The sequence below is a fragment of the Lissotriton helveticus genome, chromosome 12 (assembly GCF_964261635.1).
Source record: "Lissotriton helveticus chromosome 12, aLisHel1.1, whole genome shotgun sequence".
Taxonomy (NCBI): Eukaryota; Metazoa; Chordata; class Amphibia; order Caudata; family Salamandridae; genus Lissotriton; species Lissotriton helveticus.
In genome coordinates, this window is record NC_136073.1 from 700,079,990 (window position 1) to 700,107,289 (window position 27,300).

General features: G+C 52.3%; 1 protein-coding gene across 7 annotated transcripts in view; it reads left to right on the top strand.

Moving 5' to 3' along the window:
• Window positions 1–27,300, top strand: part of CNOT1 (CCR4-NOT transcription complex subunit 1) — a 1,826,813-nt gene that overhangs the window by 1,505,094 nt on the left and 294,419 nt on the right. For all 7 annotated transcript variants that reach the window (XM_078668607.1, XM_078668606.1, XM_078668608.1 and 4 more), the window contains one exon: window positions 15,085–15,202. In XM_078668607.1, the coding sequence (XP_078524733.1) occupies window positions 15,085–15,202 (118 nt within the window). The remainder of the gene's footprint in view (window positions 1–15,084; window positions 15,203–27,300) is intronic.

Sequence of the window (27,300 nt, forward strand, 5' to 3'; positions counted from 1 at the left end):
CAGCCAGCCTATGCACAGTGAGCACCGGGGTGCCACGTGCAGTCACCTTCCTCTAAAGCCCTGCCTACCTACAATACACAAAACCCTGTCTGGGACGGTGCTGGCACCGCCCCTGGCAGGAAACCCTTTGTCCTTATCTCCTGCTCTGGGAGGACTCCCAGCAGCAGGAGGGCAGACTTGTGTCTCGGTGGCAGCATCCATTTTGTGGAGCTGAGGCTCTGTTTGACTTTAACCGGGGTTAGGGGTTACATCCATGTCGTGTCCCTCTAGAAGGGTGGAATGCTAACCCCGTCGCCAGAATTGGCGAGGGGTTAGTATTCCAATTCGTATGACACCTTACTCGACATGTTTTGATAAAGCGATACCAGAGTTGGCATATAACCGCGAGGATTATAATGCACTTAAGAGTATATGGTATGCGATATCATGGAAACGGCTAAGGGATGGATCCCGAAAGCCGCAGACAGGCTCAGCTCATGCCAGGGCACCATCTCACACGATTCCAAGCACTCTGCCTTCAGGATTGTTAAGGCCTGCCATAGGAGTGACTGATAGGAGATCTGTGTGTCCATTTGAGGGTTAGATATAGGTATACTATATCTAAAGCAAAGGGTGATTACACCACCTTGCCCCAGCTGTCAAGCAGCCAGTTGTGTCAGATTTGGATGGCCAGCCAGGGGTGGCATAATACATGCTGCAGCCCCTGGTAGGCCCTGGGTACACCTATGCCCTGGGTACCTAAGGTACACTGTACAGGGACTGATAAGGTGACTCAGTATCCAATTTAGATATGTACCTAAGGTACATGGAATCCATTTTACAGAGAGAGCAGTAGGCCTGGGGTCCTGAATAGCAGGGCCCTAGGTCAACTAAGTCAGAAAACCAGCAAAACACCAGGCAAAAAGTTGGGGGCAACCATAGTCAGGGATCAACCTTCCTACACCAGTCGACCTCACGACTCCTCCGCTGGCGCTGACCCTACGCTGCCACTCCCGGCACCGTCCCCGGTTTAAGCCCCGGTCCGGGTCCGATGTCTCTGGCATCGATGGGTGAGGCCTTCACCTACAGCCCCTGGTTTCAATCTGGGTCCGGCGTCGGTTGGTGAGCAATTCACCTGTGATGTATTCCTATAGGTTCTGTATCGATCCCCCTATTCCTGACCCTGTTCTGGTTAATAATTAACTAGCAGCCATCCCACGGTACAAAAAAACGTTATCTGATTAAGCCACACCACGGCACAGGAACGCGTTATCTGATTAGGTCATAACGCTTGCCATCTAATTAGGCAAGCACTATTCCTCCAGCCCCTGATAAGGCATACGGAGTTCTCAAAACAAATCAAACCTATGACAACCTGGGAAAATCCCTGCGGCCATTGTTTTGATTTCACCGAGAACTTCAGCAAAAGAATGTGCGAACGAGCCCGTTCATATGACATCCTTATTGATGTATCCATGTCCATCCTTACGTCAATCTCAGCACCTTACAGGTATAAATATTACCGACATTGCCTTAAGCAAACACACGCGGTGGTGACGAGATCGGAGCAGCGAGACTTGCCGAAGAGGCCAGCACAGAGCGGACCCCACTGGCGCTGCCCCGCCTTCCTGACGCGCTGAGAACGAGACGCTGCTTTTCTCCTGCTGAGAAATCCAGCTCCGGCTTTTCCAAGCGGCCCTCGCAGGCAGCTGGAATATCAAGACCAGAGACGAGAGATACCAGCCCTCAACCATTCTAGATCCCAGGTACAGAACTGAATAACCCCTTGCAGAGAATTCTTGAGTCAGTCACTTGGCAAAACCAACTTAACTTAAACTGCTACTTATCTACTCCCGCCCACGTATTAGGCTTAGGTCAGGTACACTGGGGTAGGCGTGGTTAGAAGCACCAGTTGAGTACGATTAGTCAAATGTATATATGTATGTATCTATTTTTATCAGTTTTAAATATCATATGGCTTAGAAACCATATCAATGCTTCTACAGTATTATTTTATACTCCTGCTTTTATTGTATGCACTTTACTTAACCATAAGTATCGCAATAATATCGATTCATTTCTCTTGTACGAGAAAAGAGACTGATCAATAAATAACATCTTTTATTGAACACGCCCGTCTCTTCCTTTTCTCTACAATCTGGTGAAACTAAGAATGCACTGAACTGACTGAGTAAAATAAGTTGTCTTTTGTTTTCACACGACTCTAGAGATACACTCTTGATTAGGGGAGAGCAAAGTTGTCATGTTCTATGGTTGTCAGAAACTAAATCCCTTCTTGTCTATCCAGGGAGGTCAAACTCCTCCTTGCCTATTCGAGAAAGTTTCTAGTGAACTCTGAGCTAGCTGGCAAAACCAAAAACTTTAAGTCTAATATCGTCAGTAGAAGACCTAGTTAACCTCCGTCCTAGGTCTATACTATTGAAGGTATTATTCCAATGCGCAGATCCTATTGGGATAATAGGAACTACACTACACACCTATTATCAGGCTCCGTCCTTTATGCCTGTTTATCAGGACACGGATGAAGGGGAGGACTGGGAGGGGTCTTGGGACCCTCTGGCATAACAGTGCCAGTTAATTCAGGACTAGGCAGATGAGCTGGGGGAGGCCATTGGTCTTGACACATCGGCTGACACTGGTTTCATCTCTCCTCCCTCTGTGGCTACGGAGGAGGGTGCTACATATGGTGTGGTGTGGTGTTGTGTAGGGCAGCCAAGGCCTTGGCTCTTGAGCTCCCTGCTGCGGCCGTGAGTACTAATCTCCTCACTGAGGTGCTTCAACCGACAGTAAGCTCCTCGGAGCCTATGCCGCCGTTCAATGAGACCCTCTCTGACGTTCTGATTGGCACTTGGTCCAGGCCCTCCACAGTGCCCCCTGTGGATCGGAACGTTGCCCGACGCCACCGCCTGGCTCCGGGCGACCCCTGCTTTCTGTCCGTGCACCCCACTCCCGAGAGCCTGGTGATCCATGCCTCTACGTCCCAGACCGCATTCCCTCCTGCTCCCCCGGATCGGGAATCCAAAAGGCTAGATCAGTTTGGGAAGAAACTGTTCTCCTCAGTCAGATTGGAGTTGCGGTCCTTTAATACCGCATGCCTTTTGGGCCGTTAGACCCACTCTGTGGGATACGGTGGCGGACGTGCTGCCTCAGTGTCCGGAAGAGGCCAGGACACTGCTCGCCCAGGCTCTTGCCGAGGGGCGAGATGCAGCACGGTATTCCATCCGATGCGACTTGATACCACGGACTCGCTAGGCAGAGCGATTTCCACGACTGTGGCGATCCGTCGCACGCCTTTCTGAGGTCCGCCAATTTCTTGGGGGATGTCAAGAACACGCTCATGGACATGCCCTTCGATGGCCGTTGCCTTTTTGGCGACAAAGCAGACAGTGTGCTTGAGCGTTTCAAGGACTCTAGGGCTACAGCCAAGTCCTTGGGCATGTCGGGCCAGGCCAGCAGACTTCTTTTCCCCCCATTCGTGGCCAAGGAAGGGGGACCCCCACACATTCGTCCAGCCACAGGCCGCAGAACCAACCTCAATGCGGTTACGGATGTGGTAACTGCCGTGGCGGTGCTGGGGGGACAGATGCTCGGTCAGTCCACATCCACTCCCGCAGCATCTGCCTCAAAGCCTTCCTAGTCCGAGCTTTCAGGCCCATTCAACACCAGTCCGAGGCAGTGTGAGAAGTTGGCCTGGTATATGATGATCTGAAAGAGACTCGTTAGTGATAGATTCCTTACCTTAGAATATCCCCAGGCGTCCGACTGGATCCGGAAAATTTTGCATAGCAATACCCCTGCGCGCCGGCAGGCGTCGTCCGCGTCCGTCGTTGGCGCCGGAATGACGTCGTTGGAGTACTTAGACGCCGCCCATGCTCGCTGACGTCAGTTCTTCTTTTTTCCGCGCCAGCTAGCGCAGATCCGGAGAAGCTCTACCCCTTAGTCATTTTTTGACTAAACTTTTTTGATCTTTTCTATACTAGAGTCTTCGACTCCAATGGTGCCGGTAGGGATGCCCGGGTTTAAGCCCTGCTCCAAGTGCGACCGACTGATGTCGGTTACCGACCCCCAGCGCCGGTGCCTCAGTGTTTAGGCCTCGACCACGACAACCGCACCTGCTCCGACTGCCGGGCCCTGACGTCTAAAGCTAGGCGGGAGCGGTCCCGCAAGCGACTCGAGCTCCGACAGTCGGCCCCGTGCCGCTCCAGGTCCCGGTCCCACTAGAGGTCGAGGGACAGGTCGCGGGGTCGGAGTCCTCGCAGCTCCGGGAGTGGACATCGGTCGTCAGGCTCCAAGTCCTCAGGTAAGAGGCATGAGAGGTCGGAGAGACGTCATCGTTCCTCCGACCCACCCCGACGCTTGCACGATGCGGCCAGGGGTTCGGGTGACACCACCCACGCGGCTCCGACGGAGTTGCAGGCGTCGCCGCCTGCCCCACACCTTCGGGTCCCTGGGCAAGACGCGACGCCAGAGGAGGTCGAGCGGTACCTCATGGCCATGAGGTCACTCCCTTCTCAGCCGGGTCCCGTGGCGCCTCCGGGTCTAACGGCCCCGGCTGGGGGGCCTAGCGGGTCGGGTGCTTCGGCTCCGGCGCCGCTGGCGACTTCGGTCCCGGCGCCGCAGGCCCTCACTGGATCCGCTTCCGGATCCGGGTCGCCCCCGGCGCCCACTATGGACGCCGTCCCCAATCCTCCCTTCGGTCCTGATCTGGAGCCGGAGCGGCGCCGCTTCCGACGGCCTTTGGAGATTTCTATTTCCACGAAACCGCCCTGTCGGCTGACAAAGGTGATTGGGAGGGGTCTGTGGACCCTCTGGCACAAGACTACCAGTCTCAACAGGACTGGACATATGAGCTTGGGGAGGCCAGTGGAATTGACACTTCGCCAAACACTGGATTTGTCCCCCCTCCCACCGTGGCTACGGAGGAGGGGGTTGCTTTCAGTGTAGTGTTGACGAGGGCGGCCAAGGCCTTAAACCTTGAGCTCCCCGTCGCGGCCGTGAGGACTAACCTCCTCACTGAGGTCCTTCAACCGCAGGCAAGCTCCAATGAGCCTCTGCTGCCGTTTTACGAGGCCTTGTGTGACGTTCTTGTGGACACTTGGTCCAAGCCTGCCACAGGTCCGCCTGTGGATAGGAACGTGGCCAGACGCTACCGCCCGGCCCCGGGCTACCCTTGCTTTTTGTCCACCCATCCCACCCCCGAGAGCCTGGTCATCCAGGCCTCCACTTCCCAGACCGCATTCCCAACGTCTCCACCCGATCGGGAATCCAAGAGATATGAACAATTTGGGAAGAAAGTGTTCTCGTCCCTGAGTTTGAGACTGCGGTCTGTCAATACCGCATGTCTCTTGGGCCGCTACACCCACACCCTGTGGGACACGGTCGCGGAAGTGCTGCCACAATGTCCGGAGGAGGTCCGGCCTAAACTCGCCCAAGCCCTTGTGGAGGGCCGAGATGCAGCACGATATTCCATCCGGTGTGGGCTGGATACCACGGACTCACTGGGCAGGGCTATGGCAACGACGGTGGCGGTTCGACGCCACGCCTGGTTGAGGTCCTTCAACTTTTCGGCCGATGTCCAGGCCACTCTTCTGGACATGCCGTTCGATGGCTGTCGCCTCTTTGGCGACAAGGCAGACCATGCGCTTGAGCGTTTTAAGGACTCCAGGGCTACGGCCAAGTCCTTAGGCCTCTCGGCCTCATGCCAGCAATCGGGTGCCTTTCGCGGCCACGGAAGGGGCGCCCCCACACGTGCTCCATATCAACCTTTTGGAGCTGCGGGCGATCCGACTAGCACTGAAGGCGGTCCTCCCCTCTGTCCGTGGGAGTGTAGTACAGGTGTTCACGGACAACACCACCGCCATGTGGTACTGCAACAAACAGGGCGGGGTGGGGTCGTGGACCCTGTGAGAAGTTGGCCTAATATATAGTGCTCACTATTCTAGTGATCACTTTGTATCATACCAAACAACCCTTATTGATGATTGGTTGTAAGTCAACCTTTCAGACCAGCTATCCTAGTAGCATGGACACGAGCAGTCTTCAGGCTAAACTCTAGGGGGCGTGTTAAGCCAGCTGTTTTACCATCACATATACCCCTTGAACACCAAGTGAAAGGACACCACACAAGTTGTTATAAAAATATAGGATATTTATTAATAACAGTTCTACCCTGAACTCTTTGAGTCAGGGAGCTAAGCACAATACAAAACTCTTACGAAAATACTTTAAGTTGCACAATTTACACAAATGCCCGAGGGGCACGAAAAACCATATACACAATAAGTGGAATGCGAAATGCTAGCAGGTAAGTAACAAGATCCAGAGGCTTCAGGATCGCTAGAACTACACTACTGAACCTTAAGATTACGAGCAGGAGGCCTAGGGAGGTCGGGTGCAGAGTGTGCACTCACGCGGGATGCGGGAAGAAGTCTATGGATGCTAGATTTCGTAAAGTTAGTGTTATCGGACGAATCCGACTAGTTAGGCTGAAAACGAAAAAGGATCTGGACACTTGGATAGTGAACCTACGTTGGAGCACCGAAATGCTCGAGTTACCTAGCCCAGGGGCTGCGGCTGCATAGGGTTCAAAAGACGTCTGGAATCCTCGTTAGTCTATGGAGCCTGAAAGAAGGAGTTGCTGGCAGGCGACCAGTGATGAAGTTCGATGGGACCCAAGCCTGTATCGGAGTTGAAGATGACCTGAAAGCAGAGGGGACTTAGTTCTTGATCACTAGCCAGTGATCAGATGGGCACCAGGATGGCACCGGATGAAATCACCTCGACCGGGTGAGTGGGCGACGCTGGGCTCTGCAGTCTCTCGGACCAGGAGGCGTTGTCGGCGTCCAGGATGGAGGTGCGAGCTGTCCCACGAAGGTGTCTGCTGTCGGCGCTGCTGAAACCAGGATTGGAGCAACAAGCCTTGGCAAAGTCAAGCCCACGCGGTGGACTCAAGATGGCGTCTGGAGTGGACCAGGAGGGTCCGGTGTGCTCCTCTCTTGGAAGGGAGCAAGGGCCAGTCTGGGGCAACCAGACCAGCGGTGAAATCGTCGTGGTACGTCGTCAGGAGGGCCACTAGCCAGCAGGCAAGTAGCCGGACGACGCGGTGAGCAGAAAAGAGCAGAAGGGCCCCACGCAGATCTCGTGGATGCTGGGGGACTGGACTTCGGTGCTGGAGCTGCTCAGGGTTAGGGCTTCTCAAACCCCAATGCACTTACTTGAGGGTCTCTTGGGGGTGGTGCTGGTGAAGCGTTGTGCAGGTCTTGAAGATGGCAGGTCCCACGGGTCTCGTCACACCCACGAATTTCAGCTGGGCTGGATGATGTAGGTAGAGGTCAGAGATGGCAGGGAATCCGGGTCTCGTCGAGCTGGGCAGTCTTGATCCGGAGGAAGGACTTGCAGCAAACCGCAAGAGCTTCGATGGTGCCTGCTGGTGCAGGGTGGCTACTCCTTAGCCACAAGAGAGAGTTTTCAGAAGAGTCAAGAGTTCCTTTCGTGGAAAGTAGTTTCAAGATTCAAGATTATCTAATTTGGGAAGGGGGCCTGCTCCTACCTTTATCCTAAGAAAAGGGGCTGGCATGCGACTAAGTCTGGTGGGACTAGGAGAGGGGTGGTTACACCCCTCTCCTTTGTCCGGTCTCTCCCCAGCTCAGGGGCTGGGGTGCCCCAGGGACTGGTTTGAGCCGGCATATGCACAGTGAGCACCGGGGTGCCACTTGCAGTCACCTTCCTTTCATCCCTGCCTACCTGGGATACACAAAATCCTGTCTGGGATGGTGCTAGCACCGCCCCTGACAGGAAACCCTTTGTCCAGGCCTCCGTTGCTGGAAGGACTCCCAGCAGCAGGAGGGCACACTTGTGTCTCGGTGGCAGCATCCATTTTGTGGAGCTGAGGCTGTCTCTGACTTTAACCGGGGTTCACAGTTACATACATGTCGTGTCCCTCTAGAAGGGTGGAATGCTAACCCCGTCGCCAGGATTGGCGAGGGGTTAGTATTCCAATTCGTATGACACCTTACTCGACATGTTTTGATAATGCTATACCAAAGATAGCATTTAACCGCGAGGATTATAATGCACTTAAGAGTATATGGTATAGCGTTATCATGGAACAGCTATTTGGACTTGGTTCCGCAAGCTGCAAACGGGCTCAGCTCATGCCAGAGCACCATCTCACATAATTCCAAGCACTCTGCCTTCAGGATTCATAAGGCCTGCCATAGGAGTGACTGATAGGAATATATGTGTCCATTTTAGGGTTAGATATAGGAATACTATATCTAAAGCAAAGGGTGTTTACACCACCTTTCCCCAGCTGTCGTGCAGCCAGTTGTCTGTTTGGGTGGCCAGCCAGGGGTGGCATAATACATGCTTCAGTCACTGGTAGGCCCTGGGTACACCTATGCCCTGGATACCTAAGGTATGCTGTACAGGGACTGATAAGGTGGCCCAGTACCAATTGGTAAAATGCACCTAAAGTACATGGTTGTAATTTAGAGAGAGAGAACAGCTAGGCTGTGGGTCGGATTAGCAGGCCCACAGCCAGGGAAAGTCGTAAACCAGTGAAGCAAAAAGCAAAAATCTGGGGTGGCCATGGGATTGCAGACCCCACTCTCCTACAGACCCTATGCCAGGAGGCTCTACGCCTCTGGCAGTGGCTGGAACATCAGGGCGTGACCCTGGTGGTTCAACACCTGGCAGGTTCTCTGAACGCCAGGGCGGACTAACTCAGCCGTCAGTGCATGATGGATTACGAATGGCGTCTGAACTCGGACGTGGCGCAATGCCTCTTTCAGCAGTGGGGAGAGCCTTGGTTAGATCTATTAGCCACCAAAGAGAACGTGCAATGTCATCAGTTCTGCGCGTTGGAATTTCCAAGGCGGCTCTCGCTCTGAGACGCTTTTAGTCGCGAGTGGAGTTGCGGTCTGTTGTACGCCTTTCCGCCTATACCACTTCTGCCCAGAGTGCTGAAGATCAAACGCGACCGGGCCCAAGTCATCCTTGTGGCTCCGGACTGGGCACAAAGGTACTGGTATCCCGAGCTACTCAGTATGTCAGTCGATCTCCCGGTTCGTCTGCCTCTTCAGGAGGACCTTCTGTCGCAGCAGCAGGGGACGGTCCTCCACCCGAACCTGTCCAGTCTCCACCTCCATGCTTGGAGATTGAGCGGCGACAGTTGAGGCCATTTGACTTGCCTCCTGAAGTCTGTAATGTCAATCTGGTCGCCAGGCGTCCCTCCACAAAATCGGTATACGCCTGCAGGTGGAATAAGTTTGTGGCATGGTGCACAGCAAATGCTATGGATCCACTTTCTGCCCCTCTTTCTGAGGTTCTTCTCTTCCTTCTTTCTCTTGCCCAGCAGGGCTCTGCTCTGGGCACTATCAAGGGCTACCTTTCTGCCCTTTCAGCCTTTCTGAGGCTGCCTGATCAACCTTCTTTGTTCAAGTCCCCTATTGTAACTCGTTTTCTGAAGGGCATCACACACATGTTCCCTCCTGTTCCGTTTGTGATGCCTCAGTGGGACTTGAACCTTGTTCTTACCTTTCTGATGTGCGCTCCCTTTGAGCCACTTAACAACTGTCCTCTCCGCCTTCTTACTTTGAAGACTGATTTCCTGGTTGCCATCACCTCTGCCAGGAGAGTGAGTGAGCTCCAGGCTCTTTCATGCAAACCCCCTTTTCTTTCTGTCCATCCGGACAAGGTTGTGTTGCGGACTAGGCCATCTTTTCTGCCCAAGGTTGTCACGGCCTTCCACATCGGGCAGTCTATCACCTTGTCCACCTTCTTTCCGCCACTGCATCCCTCTAAAGAGGAAGAGCGACTCCACCGTCTGGACCCAAAACGTGCGCTTTCGTTCTATATGGATCGCACACGCCAGTTCCGGGTGGGTGGCCAACTCTTAGTTGGTTACGTGGGCGCTAAGAAGGGACAGGCGGTGCACAAGAGGACCATCTCTCGGTGGGTCGTCTTGTGTATCTAGGCATGTTACTCCTTGGCGAGGAAGGAGCCTCCTGTTGGGCTAAGGGCCCATTCCACTCGGGCCACGGCGGCTAGCACTGCCCTGAGCCGGGGAGTCCCCTTGCAGGCAGATACGTGGGCCTCGCTGCACACGTTTGCAAGACATTACAGCCTGGACAGCCAAGTCCGGAGGGATGGCTTTTTAGGCCGTTCTGTCCTCCAGGACTTTCTGGTGTGATTATTGGTTCGGAGACCCACCACCGGGGTTGGTATTGCTGGGGTATCTATTCTAAGGTAAGGAATCTAATACTAACCTGTTTCTTTCAGATGAACAAGTTACTTACCTTCGGTAACGATACATCTGTAAGAAACAGTAGTTAGTATTCGATTCCTTACCGCCCCACCCATCCTCTCCGTTCTGCGAACTGATATCTAGGGTTAAGGTCATCCCCTTTCAGGGCCCTAGTTTCAATGGCACCAGTGGTGGTTTTTTAACATGGCTCTGCGTCTCTGGCGCGGAAAAGCTGTGTCTAAGAACTGACGTCAGCACGCGGAGGCAGCGTCTAAGTACTCAGACGATGTCATCACTGTGCCGATGACAGAACTCACTCCTGAGGCGGAAAGCCGCGAGCTTTTCACAGCGATCTTGTTTTTAAAATAATTGTGGGATAACTTGTATTTTACTGTCACTTACCCCTCGGCCACTGCCTCTCATTGCCGACACCCCGCCCAGCCGATTGCACGCTGCTGCGGGTGATTGTTGGTGTAACTATTCCGCCATTCCTCGAACAGCGGACACGCCCACTCACACTGGCCACGCCCCCTCACCACGTCACTACCCCTCCTCATAAATCATGCTCACCCACCGGAAGCGCAGCGGACGCGACGATTGCGTGCCGAAGGCGCGCTTAAGGCAAGCTCGTCTGCGCTCGTCCGCGCCGAGACCGTGCCAAGGGCCACCCCCTCCTGACACCAGGGAGCCGCATCTGGCTCGTGAATCAAGAAACCTCATATACACTTCCGACCAACTCCGAAATTTTAACAACTCCGCAGATGTACCGCATTTTCTACCGCATCTGCAATACACCAATCCTAATATAGGTCCTCACAAATGTCCATCTTGCACTACTCCCACCCCCTCAACCTCCATCCTAGCAGCACTCATCAATGTACTACCTAAGCACAAAACTGAGATCTTAGACTTTATTGAGTCACACAATTTAGACCTTTTATTCATTACCGAAACCTGGGGCGACGACGCCTCAGGCCCAGATTTCAAAGCTGCTACTCCTGATAATTACTGTGTATGTAGACTAGACAGAACAAAAAGGAAAGGGGGGGGGAATAGCCATTCTCTATAAAAACGATCGCAAAGTCAAGTTTATCGACTCCAATTATAGTGAGTGTGAGGCTCTTTCATTACTATCAGCCTCTCTGACAATCAATCAATCACTCACAGGCATATTACTCTACCGCCCTCCAGGGTCCAGATCTAAATTTCTTAACAACCTCAATAACCTTATTGAGGCCTCTGCAGGTGCGCCACATTTCACCATACTGGGCGACTTCAATTTTCATCTTGAGGCCATGTGTGACCCTGATACGGCGGCACTAACTAACGATCTAGCAGCGGCCGTCCTACAACAAATTGTCACTCAGTCCACCCATAAAGCCGGACACACTCTAGACGGATTATTCACTAATAATCCACACATTGCTGTTTCAAAGGTGATCCCTCTTATTTGGACAGACCATTCAGCAGTTTGTTTTTCCATAAAACTGATTTCTCCGCCATCCTTTTCCACTCCCTCGTCTCCTATTACTTTTAGAAACTGGAAAACTATCGATCCTTCACATCTTTCTGCTTTGCTGCTTGACAGCATCACCACGTCCGAACAGGACCCCTCGATAGCATCCACCAATTACCTTTATAGCTTAAATAAAGCTTGTCAAAATTTAGCTCCCCCTAAAACTTCCTATCGAACCAGAATTCATCCCTCGGCCCCATGGTTTACAGAATCTCTTCGACTGCAGAGACAACACTGCAGAAATTTGGAAAGACGCTGGCGCCGCCATTACAACGCCACTGAAAAAACAAACAAAAGCGCCCTCTCCAAATACAAAGATCTTCTTATTATGGAAAAGACATCCTACTACACTTCCCAAATCAACCAGGCAAAAAACTCTGCAAAAGAACTGTACCAGGTGGTCACCCACCTCTCCAACCCACCTGCCCCCTGCTTCAATGGAACCCAATCCCTCTGCGACTCTTGCAAACTTTTTTAAAGACAAAGTCACAGATATTTTTTCTGCCTTCACCCGCGCACCCCCGACTACCACTCCCAATCTCCTGCCCCATAACAACACACCCAGCATTACGGTCTTTGAAGCTGTCACGGAGGAACAAGTCCATCGACTTGTCTTGGGCACCAAGTCAGGATCTCCTTTAGACCCTTGCCCTCCTGCCATTCTTAATATGATCCCGGAAGCCATCTCCCCTGCTCTGACGTCCATCTGTAACGCCATGTTCACAACGGGCATTTATCCTTCAGTCTGGAAGGAGGCTATTATAAAGCCTCTTCTAAAAAAAAACAAACACTCTTGACCCTCTCCTTCCTGTCAGCTACCGACCCATTGCGTGTCTCCCTTTTCCAGCAAAGATTTTCGAGAAAGCTATGAACATACAACTATCTAATTTCATAGACAATAACAACCTACTGGATGAGACCCAATTTGGGTTTAGGAAGGGTCACGGAACGGAGACCGCGTTACTTAAAGCTGCAGATGAAATTAGGATGACCCTGGACAAAGGAGGAGCAGCGGTATTAATACTATTAGATCTCTCTGCAGCCTTCGACGCGGTCGATCATGTCATCTTGATCGACCGTGTCTCAGCCATAGGAGTTCAAAATAAAGCGAAAGAACTCCTCGCATCCTTCTTGGCTGATCGTCCACAAACAGTGAAAATGGCCCATTTCACTTACCACACTCCAACACTATTCAACATTTATGTTTCAGACTTAGCGAGAGTAATAAAATCCTTTGGTATTGCCCTGACAACCTACGCCGATGATACACTACTGGTACTTTCGGTACACAGTAATGGTACATCAGTGGCAGCAAACTTCCAAAATGGAATGCGGGCTATCAGTTCCTGGATGTCATCAAACTGCCTCAAATTAAACTCTGATAAAACAGAGGTGATGACATTCGGGAAGCTGAATCCCATCTGGTCCCCTCAATGGTGGCCACCGGAGTTGGGAGCCCCCCCTCAGCCAGTTACCAAGGTACGTAACCTTGGAATCATATTCGATGACAAAATGATATTTCATCACCACATCAATTCAGTAGTCTCCTCATCCTTTTATATCTTGAAAAGAATCAAAAAACTCCTGCCCTACCTCCCATCCTCAGCTGGCAAAACTTTAATCAGTACCTTGGTCTTCTCCAAAACTGATTACTGCAACGCCCTTCTCCTGAATGCCCAGAAAAAAACCATCAACCGACTGCAATCAGTCCAGAACGCCTCAGCTAGGGTCCTGCTGAACGTTCCCAAGTTCACATCCATCTCTCCATACATCCGTCAACTTCATTGGCTCCCCGTTAGGATCCGTACAATATTTAAGGCTCTGTTCATTACCTACAAAGCATTCAACAATGTAGGTCCACAGTTCCTTAGAGCTGCTTTCTGTCCGCTTGAGCACTCAAGAACACTCCGCTCCTCCTCTGCTCACCTGCTCAAAGTTCCGCGAACAAAAAGGGTCAATTGGGGAGACAGGTGTTTCACCATCTCTTCGGCCAAACTCTGGAACCCACATTAAAACTGCCCCTACCCTCCTCAGTTTCAGAAAGAAACTAAAAACATGGCTCTTCTCTTCATAACTTATCACCGCTGCGATGGTTCTATATTTCTCAGCGCCGAGACACCCCCGGGTATTTGCGCGCTTTAAAAATTGCACAAACATAAACGGACGCGGAGCCGCAGACGACGCCTACTGACGCGCAAGGGTACTGCTACGCAAAAAATTCCGGATCCAGTCTGACGCCTGGGGATATTCTAAGGTAAGTAATCTAATACTAACTACTGTTTCTTACAGATATATCGTTACCGAAGGTAAGTAACTTGTTCAACGGGTTTACCCACCGGTTTGCAGGAAATGTCCCAGTGTTGAATCTAGGTATCCAGCACTGAGTTAGAAAAGTAACTTGAGAAGTAACTTACCTGCAATTTACTGTAAAAGCCTATTCATTTCAATGTACTGCTCAAAAAAGTTTCTAAAGTGTGGAGTTTTGAAATCTAAAAATATTCTTTAAAAATTGCACGAATAACCAAAACTTAATTTCTTACCTGTTTCCAGGAAATGTCCCATTGCTGAATCTAGGTATCCAGCACTGAGTTATAAAAGTAACGTAAAAAGTAACTTACCTGTATTTTACTGAAAAAGCCTTTTCATTTCAAAGTACTGCCTTTGCTAAGTGTTGCATACCACTGCTCTCCTGTAAATCAAAGTACAATTTCTATTACATTTTCAAACTGTTCTATATCCAGTAACTTACTACTGAAAAGTATTTAATACTTACCTGTATCGGGCTTGCTTGGTTCTAAAAATAAACAGTGTATTTTTATACACCAACAATTGGCCTAGAGTTCAGTTCTTGTGTGTGAGACCATTTGCTGACTGAGTGTGTACATCAAATGCTTAACACTGTCCTCTGATACTGCCTTACTGCTCGACCAAACTACCACTATTAGAGAGTAAGGTTCAATCGATCTTTAACCTCTGCCTACCTCTGGGTACACTTAGAGACTATACACACTGTACCTTATTTTGGTGTAGTATATATAGAGCCAGTTTCTAACAGTAAGTCAACGTGGAGCCGCGTTACGCCACTTAGCAGTGCTAAGGAGCAATGCTAAACCGATTCCAAGTCAACTGTGTGTCCTGGGTAATACTCTAAAGGTGAGGAATCTGTAGTTGGAGTATTCACCATGACTTACTTTACTGAAAGTAAGTAGATTGTGCTTTTGTGCCCCCTCCTCCCTGCTAAAACTTGTTTCTGTACCTTACTTAACACTCGAACAGCATCCATTGTTTTCTTTGTTGTAATGACTCCTAAATTACTTTCCAGCAACACCTTCCATATTTTGAGGCCTACGAAAGCACCTGGTTTTGTGTATGCTTGGCTGGAGCTCATCTCCCATCGGATATTCATTGCAAGAATGCTTGCACATACGCCTCAACAGAAGGTAAGTAGGAAGTGAAATCTGGGACCAGTGTTTGACTTATACTCTGTGTATAGATTTGTAATTTTAAAAAACATTTTAAATAGCAGGTACTTCAAGATCTGTCCGAGCATATTTTTATTTGCTGTCTGTATTTGGAGTTGAATTGTCATATTCTTGCTCTGATTTTGATATGGCTTCTGTATAATTCTCACTGCCCTTTTTTAGTGTACCATCAGCATCTGATGGTACACTACTCTCAGCATCTGAGAGACATGCACTTAAGTTTACTTGAGTTATCAGAGGTGGTGATCTCATGTGAATAGCTGCTGGCCTCCCCTGCGACTAGCTAAATTGGTGTTGGTGGCTTGGAGTAATGGTTTTAAAAGGACTGCATTCAGGAGTACATATGTTTTGTTTAATATTAATGACTAGTTTAACAAACTTGCATAGTCTGTAGAAATAGCTTGTTCGAGGCATATGAGCTGTAGATCGTATACTTTTGCATAGATCGTCATCTGGTGTTGGGCTTGGATGTTTGCACTTTGTAGTCACGAGGTAGGTGGCTCCTTCTAGGACTATAGTGCGCATGGGCATCGACTCCAGCTCCAGAATTTTTCTTCCCGCTATCAGGTTCGGATGTGTATTGCTGCACTCCTGTTCGGTATTGTCTTCTAACCTTTTCGAAGCGCAATCAATACTCCTTGTTGGTATTGTTTCGATCACGGGTTTCTCCTTTCGACCCACATAGTCGGAATCCAACAACTTGTATCAGGAGCTTCGACGCGGGCCGCAAGGCCTACCCATGCAAGCAGTTGATAGAACGGACTCCAGTTAAAAAATGCCCAGGGTGGGTGCTAAATTTACACATACAGATCTACATGAGGTCTGTAATCTGTGCCTATCCCCGGAGCACGAAGAAAGTAGCTGCAAGGCTTGTCGATCATTCTGATAGAAGAAAATGAATCGTGACCATCGGGCTCACCGTCTCGAGATGAGACGCGGCACTAGCCTGGTACCGGACATCTTTGGATAAGTGCAAGTCCCATCAGCACAGCGCCGTACAAGAGGAAGAACTCTCCATGTCTAAAGCTGACGACTCTGACATGGAGGAAGACTCACACACCACTCCAGGCCAACAAACTGAGTGACAAGCCCCAGGTCACTGAAAAACCCACGAAGGTTCAGGTATTACCTACGCCCTTCGGCCTAGGGAAACACCAAAAACATGGTTCAGATGCCCCGCCCTCCCGTCCAGCTAAAACAGAGAAACAAAGCCTCCGGCTCGATATCGAGCCATCCCACGGTACCGAAACACCATCTCCGGCACAAAACCAATCCCAAGCAATGACCCGATGCTTAGATACCGGCACCGAAGTCATCTTAGGCACCGAAAGACTCGGAACCGAAATCCCACAAAATTAAAATTTCGGATCCAGCAATAACTAAGCCCAAATCTTCGGAGCCGAAACCAAAGGATAAGCCTTTGCATCCTAAACTTAAAGAAAAATCTTCAAAACCGAAAGTTACAAAAGACTAGCCTTTACACAAACCTTCGGAGCATAAAAAACATGCACCAAAGGATTTTGAACCGAAAAAACAAACCACTCCTCTTAAGGCTCCATAGACTCTCTATAAAATACCCTCAAACAAATAAAGGAAAGGACATACCAGCTCAAGAACTTCCTGTTCGAGGCATATGAGCTGCAGATAGTACTCTTTTGCATAGATCGCCATCTGGTGTTGGGCTAAGATGCTTTCACCTTGTTGTCTTGGGAGAAGTCTTTTGTGGTCACGAGATAGGGGACTCCTCCCTTGGACGATAGTGCTCATGGGCATCGACTCCATCTTCAGATTGTTTTTTTCCTCCATTGGGTTCGGATGTAACTTCTGAGCTCCGGTGCGGCTCCATATTCTCCAAACCTTTTCGACGTGCAAATCATCGTAGACTCGACTGTATTGTTTTTGATTGAGTGATCTTCGACGCGCTCCTCAAATACTCTATTCCGGTCATCGACGTGGGCCGCTGGGCCTATCGACGCCGTTCGGGCTTACGGCTCATGGAAAGTACTCCATTTAACAAACCCAGTGTGGAGCTAAATTCCCACACAGTGACCACCACAAGGTCTGTAACCTGTGTGTCTCGCCTGAGCACAACAAGAATAATTGCCAGGCCTACGCCTCCTTTAGATCCAAAAAGACCATCCTTGATCGCCGGGCCTGACAACACATCATGGCGCAACAGGCAGCTCAGGCACCTGTGTGTGAGAAGTTGGCCTGATATGCAGTGCTCACTATTCTAGTGATCACTATGTATCAGTCCAAACGACCCTTATTGATGATTGGTTGTAAGTCAACCTGATAGACCAGCTATCCTAGTAGCATGGACAAGAGCAGTCTGTAGGCTAAACTCTAGAGGGCGTGTTAAGCCAGCTGTTTTACCATCACATTAACCCCTTGAACACCAAGTCAAAGGACACCACACAAGTTATGAAAATAAAGTATAGTTATATATAACAAGACTACCCTGAACTCTTTATGAGTCAGGGAGCTAAGCACAATACAAAACTCTTAAGAAAATACTGAAAGTCGCACAATTTACACAAATGCCCGAGGGGCACGAAAAACCATATACTACAAAAGTGGAATGCGAATTACTAGCAGGTAAGTAACTATTCTCAGAGGCTTTGGGATCGCTAGGACTAGACTACTGAACCTTTAGATTACGAGCAGGAGGCCTAGGGAGATCGGGTGCAGAGTGGGCACTCTCACGCGGGATGCGGAACAAAGTCTTTGGAGGCTAGTAAATGCAAAGTTAGTGTTAGCGGGCGAACCCGACTAGGTAGAGCTGAAACGAAAAAGGATCTGGACACTTATATAGTTAAGCTATGCTGGAGCACCGAAATGCTCAGGTTACCTAGCCCAGGGGCTGCGGCTGCATAGGTCTGAAAAGACGTCGGGAATCCTCGTTGCAGTCTATGGAGCCTGAAAGAAGAAGTTGCTGGCAGGCGACCAGTGATGAAGTTCGATGTGATCCAAGCCTGGATCGATGAAGATGGATACCTGTAAGCAGAGGGGACCCCTGAATCACTAGCCAGTGATTAGGTGGGCACCAGAATGGCACCGGGCGAAGTCACCTCGACCAGGTGAGTGGGCGACGCTGGGCGCTGCAGTCTCTCGGACCAGGAGGCGTTGTCGGCGACCAGGATGGAGGTGCGAGCTGTCCCACGCAGGTGTCTGCTGTCGACGTCGCTGGACCCAGGATTGGGGCAACAACTCTTGGCAAATGCAAGCCCACGCGGTGGACTCAAGATGGCGTCTGGAGTGGACCAGGAGGGTCCGGGTGCTCCTCTGTTGGAGGGGAGCAAGGGCCAGTCTGGAGCAACCAGACCAGCGGTGTTGTCGTCGTGGTTCGTCGTCAGAAGGGCCACTAGCCAACGGGCAAGTGACCTGGACAACGCGGTGAGCAGCAAAGAGCAGAAGGGCCCCACGCAGATCTCGTGGATGCAAGGGGGCTGGACTTCGGTGCTGGAGCTGCTCAGGGTCGGGGCTTCTCAAACCCCAAAGCACTCACTCGAGGATCCCTCGGCGGTCGTGCTGGGCAAGCGTCGTACAGTCTTGAAGATGGCCGGTCCCTCGAGGTCTCGTCACACCCACTAATCTCAGCTGGGCTGATGATGCAGGTAGAGGTCAGAGGTGCCAGGGAAGCCGGTTCTCGTCGAGCTGGGCAGTCTTGATCCGGAGGAGAGACTTACAGCAAACCGCGATGCTTGGATGGTGCCTGCGGGTGCAGGGTGGCTACTCCTTAGCCACAAGGGAGTCTTCAGAAGTAGTTCCAGAGTTCTTTCGTGGAAAGGAGTCAAGATTCAGAATTATCTCATTTGGGAAGGGGGCCTGCTCCTACCTTTATTCTCAAAAAGGGGGCTGGCACGCGACTAGGTCCTGCCCATGGGTGGGACCAGGAGGGGGGTGGTTACACCCCTCTCCTTTGTCCGGTCTCTCCCCAGCTCAGGGGCTGGTGTGCCCCAGGAACTGGTTTGAGCCGGCCTATGCACAGTGAGCACCGGGGTGCCACTTGCCGTCACCTTCCTCTCACGCCCTGCCTACCTGGGATACACATAACCCTGTCTGGGATGGTGCTAGCACCGCCCCTGACAGGAAACCCTTTGTCCAAGCCTCCCGCGCTGGAAGGACTGCCAGCAGCAGGAGGGCAGACTTGTGTCTCGGTGGCAGCATCCATTTTGTGGAGCTGAGGCTATGTTAAACTTTAACCGGGGTTACAGGCTACCAACATGTCTTCTCCCTCTAGAGGGGTGGAATGCTACCCCCGTCGCCAGAACTGGCGAGGGGGTAGTATTCCAAAGCGTATGACACCTTACACGACATGTTTAGATAATGTCAGACCAAAGTTACCATAACCACGAGGATTATAAGGCCCTTAAGAGTATATGGTCTGACGCTATCATGGAAACGGCTAAGGGATTGATCCCGAAGGCCGCAGACAGGCTCAGCTCATGCCAGAGCACTATCTCACACGATTCCAAGCACTCTGCCTCCAGGATTGTTAAGGCCTGCCATAGGAGTGACTGATAGGAGATCTGTGTGCCCATTCTAGGTTTTAGATATAGGTATACTATATCTAAAGCAAAGGGTGATTACACCACCTTGCCCCAGCTGTCAAGCAGCTAGTTGTCTATTGGTGTTGGATGGATGCACAGCTCAAAAGTTATTTGATATTTGAACCAAATTTGGGGAGGGTTCTGGTGCACCAAAAGGGTGGCGTCGAGGGTCCCACGACGTCAATACAATGCTGAGATAGTGAGACTAGAACAATCTAGAATCATCCCCCGTGGGCACTCGTTAAATCGTCTTCTGAATGAGGAAGACTTCCAGTTTGAGGTTTTTCTCAAATGTTCATTTTATTTCATGATTGACATTTAAAGTCTTTTTTGATTATTTTTGCAAACAATTTGATAATATCTGAAAGAAACAGGTTAGTATTAGATTCCTTACCTTAGAATATCCCCAGGCGTCAGTCTGGATCCGGAAACTTTTGCGTAGCAGTACCCCTGCGCGTCGGTAGGCGTCGTCTGCAGGCGTCCCCTGCGGCTCCGCGTCGTCGGCGTCGTGCGCCGTGATGACGTCGCTGGAGTATATAGACGCCGCCTCCGCGCGCTGACGTCAGTTCTTCTTTTTTCCGCGCCAGTTAGCGCAGATCCGAAGAGCAGTACTCCGGTCTTTTGACCAAGTTTTTTGTTAACTGATTGATCTTTACGGTGCCGGTAGGATGCCCGGTTTCAAGAGTTGTGACGAGTGCGACCGCATGATGTCGGTCACCGACCACCATCGACTCTGCCTCCGGTGTCTGGGCGCGGACCACGACGTGGAGTCCTGCGTCGACTGTCGGGCCTTGACTGGAAAAGCTAGGCGGGAGCGGTCCCGCAAGCTTCTCGAGCTCCGGTTGTCGGCCCCGCGTCGAGAGCGGTCCCGGTCCGGTCGGAGGTCGAGGGAGCGGTCGAGGGAGCGGTCGCGGAGCCGCCATGGGCGCTCCGGGAGTCGCCACCATTCCTCCGGCTCGTCAGGTAAGCACAAGAAGTCGGGGCGTCGCCATCGCACCCCCGACTCCCCCCGACGCCCGCGTGCTGCGGCCGGGGGCTCGGGTGACCCCACCCCCGCGGTCCCGCATGGGTCGCCGACGCCGTCTACCCCACACCTGTCGGTCCCTGGGGAAGGCGCGTCGCGTGAGGAGATCGAGGCCTTCCTCATTGCTATGAGGGCGAGGTCTTCTCCGGCGGGGCCTTCGGCGCCTGCGGGCCCGTCGGTCCCGTCTGGGGGCCCGAGCGGTTCGGGTGCTCCTGCCCCGGCGCCGCCGGTGGCTCCGGCCCCGGCGCCGCTGGTTCCCTCTGGTTCGTCGCCGGCTGGTCTCCCGGCCTCTCCGGCGTCGGTTCCTGTGGGCCAGCCCATGGTACCGCCCCCGCGTGGTGCAGCGACTCCGCCGTCGGCTCCGGCCGGCGTCGGGTCCCCGGCACCGACGCCGCGCGGCGCCACCCCCCTTTCCTCCCCGACTCCGGACTCGGAGCCGGACCGGCGTCGGCCGACGCCGGACCCGACGCCGATGGGGCCCGTTGACCCCGATGTCTATATCGTCGACCCAGAATATGGGTATGACGAGGAGGAGTATGGAGAGGGTTGGGAGGGGTCTGAGGACCCTCTATCCCGTGCCTGCCAGTACGATGTGGACTGGGTAGGTGATCTGGGTGATGCCAGTGGCCTGGACGAGTCGCCCAACCCTGGGTTTGTCTCTCCGTCCCCTGTGGCGTCCGAGGCGGGTGCTGCCTATTCGGTGGTCCTGATGAGGGCTGCCAAGGCCTTACACCTTGAGCTCCCCGTCGCGAAGGTCAAACCGAATATCCTGACGGAAGTTTTTAAACCGCAGTCATGCCCCCAGGAGCCTCTGCTGCCGTTTAATGAGGCCCTGACGGATGTCCTTCTGGGCACCTGGTCCAGGCCCGCCTCTGGTGCGCCGGTTGACCGGAACGTTGCCAGGCGTCACCGTCCCTGCGCGGACGACCCTGCCTTCCTGTCCACCCATCCCTCCCCGGAGAGTCTGGTGATCCAGGCCTCCACTTCGCAGTCCGCATTTCCGTCGGCTCCGCCCGACCGGGAATCAAAGAGGTACGACCAATTCGGAAAGAAAGTGTTTTCCTCTTTGAGTGCTGGGCTGCGGTCTTGTAACACCGCGTGCCTCTTGGGCCGCTACACCCACTCCCTGTGGGATACGGTCGAGGAGTGTTTGCCGCAATGCCCCCAGGAAGTGCGGGACAAGCTCACCCGGGCCTTTGTTGAAGGCCGGGATGCGGCGCGGTACTCGATCCGTTGTGGTCTGGACACCACGGACTCACTGGGACGGGCCATGTCCACTACGGTGGCGATTCGTCGCCATGCCTGGCTGAGATCTGCCAACTTCTCACCAGACGTCCAAAATACGCTTATGGACATGCCATTTGATGGCAGTCGCCTATTTGGTGACAAAGCGGACCACGCGCTGGAGCGCTTCAAGGACTCCAGGGTCACGGCCAAGTCCTTGGGTCTCTCGACCCAGACCCAGCGCCAGCAGACGGGTTCGTTTCGGCCCTTTCGTGGCCAAGGGAGAGGAGGTCCCACACGTGCTGCCAGCCACGCGGCGCAGAGCGCTCCCCAGCGCGGTGGCGCCCGTGGTTTCCGCCGTGGTGGCGGTAGAGGCCAGCGTCGTGGTCAGTCCACGCCTCCCTCCGCTGCGGCATCCAAGCCTTCCTAGTCCGAGCTTTCGGGCTCACGTGACGCCAGTGGGTGGCAGGGTTCGCCATCACCACTCCCGCTGGCGCGCGATAACATCGGACAGGTGGGTGCTGCAGCTTGTCCGAAGGGGCTATGCCCTCCCCTTCGAGTCCACTCCTCCAGCCATGCCACCGCAGAACCACCGTGTGTCGGGAGACCACTTGACACTTCTGCAGGAGGAAGTTACGGCCCTCTTGGCCAAGGGGGCCATCGAGCGCGTTCCTGGGCCAGAAGTAGGGTGTGGTTGCTACTCCCACTACTTTCTGGTACCCAAGAAGGACAAGGGAGGCCTGCGTCCTATCTTGGATCTACGGAACGTCAACGGCTTCCTCCGGAAGGAGAAGTTCAAGATGTTGACTTTGGCTCAGGTCTTGGCTGCTCTAGACCCACAAGACTGGATGGTAGCGTTGGACTTGCAGGATGCGTACTTTCACATCCCCGTCCTGCCGGCCCACCGGCGTTACCTGCGGTTCACGGTAGGCCACGAGCATTTTCAGTTTATCGTGCTCCCATTCGGCCTTACCAGCGCCCCACGGGTGTTCACGAAAGTGATGGCGGTGGTCGCAGCTCATCTGCGCCGGTTAGGGGTTTCAGTCTTCCCCTACCTCGACGACTGGCTGTTGAAGGCGGGCTCGCCCCAGACAGTCGTCCACCACCTTCAGATGACGGCAGACCTCCTGCACGAGTTGGGGTTTTCCATCAATGTGCCGAAATCACACCTGTGTCCCTCTCAAAAGCTCCTTTTCATCGGAGCGGTTCTCGACTCGGCGCAGTTTCGGGTTTATCCCCCGGAACGGCGGGTCCGGGATATTCAGGCTCTGATTCCCATCTTTCAGCCGTTATCCCGGGTTTCGGTCAGGTTGACGCTGCGGCTTCTGGGGCTGATGGCCTCCTGCATCCTTCTGGTGCATCACGCCAGATGGCGGATGCGGGCTCTGCAGTGGGACCTGAAGTTTCAGTGGGCCCAGCATCAGGGCAACCTATCCGACCATGTCCTGATCTCGGAGGGCACTGCGAGACAGTTGCAGTGGTGGCTTACAGACCGCGATTGGGTCAGGGGCAGATCCCTCTCCCTTCCCCAGCCGGAGCACGTGGTTGTGACGGACGCGTCCCTCCAAGGCTGGGGTGGCCACTTGGGAGAGGCGGAGATCAGAGGCCTCTGGTCTCCGGCGGAGTCCCGGCTCCATATCAACATGTTGGAGCTGCGGGCGATTCGCCTGGCACTGAAGGCATTCCTCCCCTTTGTCAACGGGAGTGTAGTGCAGGTGTTCACGGACAACACCACCGCCATGTGGTACTGCAACAAACAGGGCGGTGTGGGGTCGTGGACCCTTTGCCAAGAGGCTCTGCGCCTCTGGCAATGGCTGGAACGTCAGGGCGTGACTCTGACGGTTCAACACCTGGCAGGTTCTCTGAACGCCAGGGCGGACGAACTCAGCCGTCGGTGCTCGGTGGATCACGAATGGCGTCTGAACTCGGATGTGGCGAGAGGCCTCTTTCAGCAATGGGGAGAGCCTTGGTTAGATCTATTCGCCACAGAAGAGAACGCGCAATGTCATCAGTTCTGCGCGTTGGAGTTTCCAAGACGGCACTCGCTCGGCGACGCCTTTCGGCGCGAGTGGAGTTGCGGTCTGTTGTACGCCTTTCCGCCTATACCGCTTCTGCCCAGAGTGCTGAAGAAGATCAGGCGCGACCGGGCCCAAGTTATCCTTGTGGCTCCGGACTGGGCTCGAAGGTACTGGTATCCCGAGCTACTCAGCATGACGGTCGGTCCCTCGATCCGCCTGCCCCTTCAGGAGGACCTTCTGTCGCAGCAGCAGGGGACGGTCCTCCACCCGAACCTGTCCAGTCTCCACCTCCATGCGTGGAGATTGAGCGGCGACAGTTGAGGCCATTTGACTTGCCTCCTGAAGTCTGTGATGTCATTCTGGCAGCCAGGCGTCCCTCCACAAAGTCGGTATACGCCTGCCGGTGGAACAGATTTGTGGCATGGTGCACAGCAAAGGCTGTGGATCCCCTTTCTGCCCCTCTATCTGAGGTTCTCCTCTTCCTCCTTTCCCTTGCCCAGCAGGGCTCTGCCCTGGGCACTATCAAGGGCTATCTTTCTGCCCTTTCCGCCTTCTTGAGGCTACCTGATCAGCCATCTTTGTTCAAGTCCCCTATTGTGTTAAGATTCTTAAAGGGCATCACGCACATGTATCCTCCAGCTCCGTTCGTGATGCCTCAGTGGGACTTGAACCTGGTTTTGACTTTCCTGATGTGCGCTCCCTTTGAGCCCCTTCATTCCTGTCCTCTCCGTCTTCTCACCTTAAAGACGGCCTTCCTGGTAGCCATCACCTCTGCCAGGAGAGTGAGTGAGCTCCAGGCTCTTTCTGTTCAACCTCCTTTCTTGTCTGTTCATCCTGATAAGGTGGTTCTTCGGACCAGACCTTCTTTCCTGCCCAAGGTGGTCTCTGCTTTTCACATTGGGCAGTCCATCACCTTGCCCTCCTTCTTCCCGCCTCCGCATCCTTCAAAGGATGAAGAGCGGCTCCATCGTCTGGACCCAAAACGTGCGCTTTCATTCTATATGGATCGCACACGCCAGTTCCGGGTGGATGACCAACTGTTTGTTGGCTACGTGGGTGAGAAGAAGGGAAGGGCGGTACAGAAACGGACCATCTCTCGGTGGGTCGTCCTGTGCATCAAAGCATGCTACTCTTTGGCTCGGAAGGAGCCTCCTGTTGGGCTGAGGGCCCATTCCACTCGGGCCACGGCGGCTACTACTGCCCTGGGCCGGGGAGTCCCTTTGCAGGACATTTGCCAGGCGGCCACGTGGGCCTCGCTGCACACCTTTGCGAGGCACTACTGCCTGGACGGTCAAGTCCGGAGGGATGGCTTCTTTGGCCGTTCGGTCCTCCAGGACTTTCTGGTGTAGGTTGTATTGGTTCGCAGACCCACCACCGGGGTTGGTATTGCTGGGGTATCTATTCTAAGGTAAGGAATCTAATACTAACCTGTTTCTTTCAGATGAACAAGTTACTTACCTTCGGTAACGATATATCTGTAAGAAACAGTAGTTAGTATTAGATTCCTTACCGCCCCGCCCATCCTCCCCGTTCTGCGAACTGATACCTAGGGTTAGGGACATCCCTTTCAGGGCCCTAGTTTCAAATGGCACCAATGTTGGTTCTCACATGGCTCTGCGTGTTCTGGCGCGGAAAAGCTGTGTGCAAAGAACTGACGTCAGCGCGCGGAGGCGGCGTCTATATACTCCAGCGACGTCATCACGGCGCACGACGCCGACGACGCGGAGCCGCAGGGGACGCCTGCAGACGACGCCTACCGACGCGCAGGGGTACTGCTACGCAAAAGTTTCCGGATCCAGACTGACGCCTGGGGATATTCTAAGGTAAGGAATCTAATACTAACTACTGTTTCTTACAGATATATCGTTACCGAAGGTAAGTAACTTGTTCATCAGGCAATGTCCATTTCAAAATCACCAATGCATTTCGGGCATTAGATTCATGCCCTTCATCAGGGAGACGACACTACAAAAGATATATGATGAGTGACTGTTAATATATGATTAAAAACGGGTAAACAAACAGTTAAAGCAACATGGTTAACTCATTAGCATTAGGCTAAAAATGTAATGTACTAGTCAGTTGTTAAATTGGTTGGACTTCGTTGTACCAAAGACAGGTTATTGCAACAGAAAACATTCAAATAAAGAACAGTGTGTCAGTGTCACTTACATGCCTTTCCAAATCAGAGGTTCGAAGTCTAGAAGGAAAGTAAAGGGACTGGTTTACTATTAGTGCGGTCTGCGCGGTCTAAAAGCGTTATTAGAGGGATGGTCAGTGAGAAAAACGTTGGGATAAGACTACCTTGAATAGTTAGTGACACACTGTTCTTTATTTGAATGTTTTCTGTTGCAATAACCTGTCTTTGGTACAACGAAGTCCAACCAATTTAACAACTGACTAGTACATTACATTTTTAGCCTAATGCTAATGAGTTAACCATGTTGCTTTAACTGTTTGTTTACCCGTTTTTAATCATATATTAACAGTCACTCATCATATATCTTTTGTAGTGTCGTCTCCCTGATGAAGGGCATGAATCTAATGCCCGAAATGCATTGGTGATTTTGAAATGGACATTGCCTGATATTATCAAATTGTTTGCAAAAATAATCAAAAAAGACTTTAAATGTCAATCATGAAATAAAATGAACATTTGAGAAAAACCTCAAACTGGAAGTCTTCCTCATTCAGAAGACGATTTAACGAGTGCCCACGGGGGATGATTCTAGATTGTTCTAGTCTCACTATCTCAGCAAGCAGCTAGTTGTGTCAGTTTTGGATGGCCAGCCAGGGGTGGCATAATACATGCTTCAGCCCCTGGGTACACCTATGCCCTGGATACCTAAGGTATACTGTACAGGGACTCATAAGGTGACTCAGTATCCAATCAGATATGTACCTAGGGTACATGGAATCCATTTTAACAGAGAGAGCAGTGGGCCTGGGGTCCTGAATAGCAGGGCCCCAGGTCAACTAAGTCAGAAAACCAGCAAAACACCAGGCAAAAAGTTGGGGGCAACCATAGTCAGCGATCTACCTTCCTACACTGTGGACATCTTCGATGAAGGCCCCAATGTTCCGGAAGAGGTTTCGGAGGATCTGCAAATCGTGTCCCAAGCAGACGACTCCGACTCATACCACCCCTTCACTCCTGGTCACAGAGTGAGTACAACTGCCCCTACCCCAATCCCACCTCCTAAAAAGGCCCTGGTCAAAACTTCGCCTGCTGGCCCC